This window comes from Oncorhynchus tshawytscha, linkage group LG06 (assembly GCF_018296145.1).
Source record: "Oncorhynchus tshawytscha isolate Ot180627B linkage group LG06, Otsh_v2.0, whole genome shotgun sequence".
NCBI classification, from domain to species: Eukaryota; Metazoa; Chordata; class Actinopteri; order Salmoniformes; family Salmonidae; genus Oncorhynchus; species Oncorhynchus tshawytscha.
The window spans coordinates 39,150,457-39,156,104 of NC_056434.1; the positions used below are offsets into that span (position 1 = coordinate 39,150,457).

A 5,648-nucleotide genomic window follows, 5' to 3' on the forward strand; every position below is an offset into this window, starting at 1 on the left:
TCAAGGGGTATGAATACTTTCCGAATGCTGTGTGTATATTACACACACACAGCATTCGGAAAGTATTCATACCCCTTGACTATCCACATTTTGTTACGTTACAGCCTTATTCTAAAATTAATTAAATTGTTTTTTTCCCCCTCATCTACACACACACACACAATACCCCATCATGGGCAACTCAAAAACAGGTTTAAATATTTTTTTGCATTTATAAAAAAATAAATGAAAAAAATGAAATATCACATTTACATAAGACCCTTTACTACTTTGTTGAAGCACCTTTGGCAGTGATTACAGCCTTGCGTCTTCTTGGTGATGCTGCCACCACCATGCTTCACCGTAGGGATTGTGCCAGGTTTCCTCCAGATGTAATGCTTGGCATTCAGGCCAAATAGTTCAATCTTGGTTTCATCAGATCAGAGAATCATGTTTCTCATGGTCTGAGAGTCCTTTAGGTGCCTTTTGGCAAACTCCAAGCAGGCTGTCATGTGCCTTTTACTGAGGAGTGGCTTCCGTCTGGCCACTCTACCATAAAGGCCTGATTGGTGGAGTGTTGCAGAGATGGTTGTCCTCCCATCTCCAGAGGAACTCTGGAGCTCTGTCAGAGTGACCATCGTGTTCTTGGTCACCTCCCTGACCAAGGCCCTTTTCCCCTGATATCAGTTTGGTGGTTCCAAACTGCTTCCATTGAAAAATGATGGAGGCCACTGTGTTCTTGGGGACCTTCAATGCTGCAGACATTTGTTGGCACACTTCCCCAGATCTGTGCCTTGACACAATCGTGCCTCGGAGCTCTACTGACAATTATTTTGAACATGCATTGTCAACTGTGGGACCTTATATAGACAGGTCTGTGCCTTTTCAATTGATTGGACATGATTTGTATTTACCACAGGTGGACTCCAAGTTGTAGAAACATCTCAAGGATGATCAATGTAAACAGGATGCACCTGAGCTCAATTGAGAGTTTCATAGCAAAGGGTCTGAATACTTACAAAACAGGTACCTTACTTACATATGTTTAATAAATTAGCAAAAATTTCTAAAAACCTGTTTTCGCTTTGTCATTCGAGGGTATTATGTATAGATTGATGAGGATTTTTTATTTAATCAATTTTATAATAATGCTGTAAGGTAACAAAATGTGGGAAAAGCAAAGGTGTCCGAGTTCTTTGCGAATGCACTGTATATACAGTACCAGTCAAAAGTTTGGACTCCAACTCATTCCAGGTTTTTTTAAATTTTCACTATTTCCTACATTGTAGAATAATAGTGAAGACATCAAAACTATGAAATCATGTAACCAAAAAAAGTGTTACACAAATGAAAATATATTTCATATTTGAGATTCTTCAAAGTAGCCACCCATTGACTTGATGACAGCTTTACACACCCGTGGCATTGTCTCAACCAGCTTCATGACGTAGTCACCTAGAATGCATTTAAATTAAACAGCAGTGCCATGTTACAAGTTAATTTGTGGAATTTTTCCTTCTTAATGCATTTGAGCCAATCAGGTGTGTTGTGACATGGTAGGGGTGGTATACATAAGATATCCCTAGTTGGTAAAAGACCAAGTCCATATTATGGCAAGAACAGCTCAAATAAGCAAAGGGAAACGACAGTCCATCATTACTTTACGACATGGTCAGTCAATGTGGAAAACTTAAAAGAACTTTGAATGTTTCTTCAAGTGCAGTCGCAAAAACCACCAAGCGCTATGTTGAAACTGGCTCTCATGAGGACTGCCACAGGAAAGAAATACCTAGAGTTACCTCTGCTGCAGGGGATAAGTTTGAGTTACCAGACTCAGAAATCGGCAGTTGATTGCAGCCCAAATAAACGCTTCAGAGTTCAAGTAAAAGACATCTTAACATCAACTGTTCATAGGAGACTACATGAATCAGGCCTTCTTGGTCGAATTGCTGCAAAGAAGCCATTCCTAAAAGGACACCAATAAGAAAAGACTTGCTTGGGCCAAGAAACACGAGCAATGGACATTAGACCAATGGAAATGTGTCCTTTGGTCTGACCAAATTTGAGATTTTCGGTTCCAACCACTGTGTCTTTGTGAGACTCAGAGTAGGTGAATGGATGATCGCCGCTGTGTGGTTCCCACTGTGAAGCATGGAGGTGGTGTGATGGTGCTTTGCTGGTGTCACTGCCGGTGATATCTTTAGAATTCAAGGCATACCTGACCAGCATGGCTACCACAGCATTCTGCAGCAATACGCCATCCCATCTAGTTTGCGCTTAGTGGGACTATAATTGGTTTTTCAACAGGACAATGAACCATAACACACCTCCAGACTGAGTAAGGACTATTTGACCAAGAAGAAGAGTGACGGGAGTTCTGCATCAGGTGATCTGGCCTCCACAATCACCCAAAATCAACCCAGTTGAGATGGTTTGGGATGTGTTGGACCACAGAGTGAAGGAAAAGCAGCCAGCAAGTGTGCAGCATATGTGGGAACTCCTTCAAGACTGTTGGAAAAGCATTCCAGGTGAAGCTGGTTGAGAGAATGCCAAGAGTGTGCAAAGCTGTCATCAAGGCAAAGGGTAACTACTTTGAAGAATCAAAAATATATTTTGATTTGTTTAGCACTTATTTGGTTACTACATGATTCCATGTGTTATGTCAGTGTTGATGTCTTCACTATATTCTAGAATGTAGAAAATTAAAAATTAAAAAACCCTTGAATGAGTAGGTGTGTCCAAACTTGACTGATATTTATACATACACACTGCAAGCAAAAAAAATGAAATGAGCGCAACAAACATTGTAGCAGCTTCTCTTTCAGGGTGCAACCTCACACAAACACACTCAATGCTCATTACAGCCAGCACCAATTGAATGACTTTGCACTCCCTGTGTGTGCGGGTTAAACTAAAATGATCACACAATGATAGTGGAATGGTGACATAGAAACCTGTTTATGACTTGTGCGCACTCTCACCTACAGTACATCCTTCACCTTTTCAACCTTTACTTATTGTTCATCTTTCACAGCTTATCAACAAGTCTCTCAAATATGGAAAGCAGTTTCTCTCTTTTTTCTATAGTGGATGAGTCCAGTTCCACATCAGTGGAGCCGTTGTTCCTGGAAACCTTGCTTTTCATTAGGGCTTCCTTTTCTTTCTGCAGCTCTGCCCGCTCTCTCTCGATTGACGCCCTATCCCTGTCCAGTATGGCTCGCTCCCGTTCCATTGCTGCTCGCTCCCTGTCCATCGCTGCTCTGTCCTTGTCTAGTGAAGCTCTGCCTCGCTCAACAGCCACCCGCTCTCTGCTCACCACATCCCTCTCTCTGTCCAGTATCAACCTCTCCCTGTCAAAGTCTGCCTGCTCCCTCTCTAACACTTCTCGCTCCTTCTCCAAATCTGCTATCTGCCTCTCTAGTTCAGCAGTCTCCCTCTCAATGTTCCTGCCAGGGTTTCTCACCAACATGGCTCTTCCGTCTTCAGCTATGGTCTCCACATCCTCAGCCATGGTCCTCCCGTACCCACCCACTGGCATCTTGTCAGGCGCGGCCCTCTCATTCTGAGCTGCACCCCTGCCCTCCTCTCGCAGGGCCCTCTCGCACTCCACCGCTGCCCTCCGGATCTCCTCTGTAGCTGCGTCTGTGTATGCCACCTGTCCATCTGCTACCGTGCTCGCAGCACCAACACTATCCCCCAGCTGTGCCTTGGCCCAGAACTCAAAAATGTTTGTTCCCTCACCTCCCTCCGGCCTCATACATAGTCTCTTGTTGGCTATGGGAGAGGTAGTGGGAGAGGACGCAAATGAAACGTCCCCAACTTCCCCAAAATCAAACAGTGAAGGGTTTAGGATACGGGCAGACCCAGCTAGGCGGCCCTCGATGGCATCGTCCATGAGATGAAACCAACGCCAGGACATTGGATTGACTTTCTCCATGCCAAGAGGAGGGTACTTAAAATCCTACACAGAAAAAAGGGACAAGGGGTACAATCAGATTAAAGCTCTATATTGGTCTTGGGTTTGCTGGAGTTTGTTCCAGGCAGGCCTTATGACCTTCTTGATTCAACACATCATTGAGCCCTTGATTAGTTGAACCAGGTTAGTACTTAACTGGAACAAAAGCCTGGAATCTGTGTTTAAGAGACTGAATTCAAACAAAAGAGAATACATGTTGCACTAGGACCAAGGCTGTTGCCTGCTCTCACATGGATTCATAATCATTACCTTATATTTCTTTTTAAGGTTTTCCCACTTCTTTTTCAATTGCCCGGTTGTAAGCTTCCCTTCGAGACCCAACTCTACTAACATTGCTCTGCGGAATCAAAGTGAGACAAGTCAGATACTACAGATAGGGTTTCATCTTCTTAACCAGCTCTTAATACAATGACCTTCGAGGAGGACTTTTTCAAATGACATTGTTAGTAAAAGCACATCAGTGAGTCAGTGAACCAACATTGATGAATCGATTAAATGTTTTCCTTAGACATCAATTACAGTCAACAAATGGCATGTGACAGTTCATTTTGAGGTACAGATAAAAGCCAAAACAAACTGTGCTGGGGATATCAAACCAACAAACAGAACATTCACTAGTAGTGCATCATTGTATCACTCTCACTCACCTCCAGGCAGGCATGGCAGAGTTTCTCTTCCCAGTGAAGATGGCGTCATTCGTTGCACGCAATTTTATTAATCTGGATATGTCATTTTCCGACACTTATTGGGGAAAAATGCAACAGTGTTAATCCGTCAGCACAAGCATAACTTTGACAGACCCCAACTCAGCGACGTCGCAAAATAACATGGTTAACATTATGGCATTAACAATATTAACATTGTATTTGAAAACGACATTCAATTTTAACAATAGCAAACACTTACTTTTATAGTTATATTCAGCACCAAAAGGTCTTTTATCCATCGCATCCATCATGAACAAATACAAGGGTACTAAATTGAAGGGTACTCGAAACAAAGCCCGTATCTTGTAGTGCACTAGCTAGCAAGAGCAAATATGGCGGCGTCCCTCGATCCCTCGTCCTCCTTCGTGAAGAGCCCTATTTATATAATCCACATTTAAATGAAACAATATACGGCGTTTCTTACTATGAATGATTTACTGGTTTGTGATTACAGACCGATGTGTAATCAAATAAAAAGTCTGAATAAATTCGACTCAGAAACTAGCCTATTTGATAAGTGTGGAGGAAGGTTTTTCACAACGTTAGTAGAGAAGAAGGCTGCGTCGAGAAATAGACAAATTCAATTGGTTGTGCGCGATACTTCCTTTTAGCATGCTCAGTAGTATACGTCCCAAAGGGTAGGCCACTAAAAACAATAAGGCCACAAACAATTACTAAACCCACAGTACCACACAATCTTTGGTAATGCCATTCAACATATTCTATTGCCAACTACCCTGAACTGTCATTTTACAATTAAAGTGTGAACCCCCACAGAAAAAAGTTAAATCCCCCAATTGTGGCCTATGAACAACCCAATAATAAACATTTTGTATTTTACATTATATAATGCACACTGTAAAGTAAGCAATGTGCAATAAAAGTACACAATTCAGAGTTAGATTTATTCTATATCAAACAGAGCGTTCCAGTGTCTGATTGAGGATACACTGGCTGAACGCTTTGGAGATAAATGTGTGAATGTA

At 42.2% G+C, this 5,648-nt stretch overlaps 1 protein-coding gene across 1 annotated transcript; it reads right to left on the reverse strand.

The window, feature by feature from the left end:
- Nucleotides 1–2,918: 2,918 nt before the first annotated feature.
- Nucleotides 2,919–5,232, reverse strand: LOC112245241. Its single transcript, XM_024413248.2, has 4 exons — nucleotides 4,862–5,232; nucleotides 4,603–4,696; nucleotides 4,205–4,292; nucleotides 2,919–3,940 (listed from the first exon to the last, which is right to left on the reverse strand). The coding sequence occupies exons 1-4, from the start codon at nucleotides 4,911–4,913 to the stop codon at nucleotides 3,008–3,010; spliced, it is 1,167 nt and encodes a 388-aa protein (XP_024269016.1). The 5' UTR covers nucleotides 4,914–5,232; the 3' UTR covers nucleotides 2,919–3,007.
- Nucleotides 5,233–5,648: the final 416 nt, after the last annotated feature.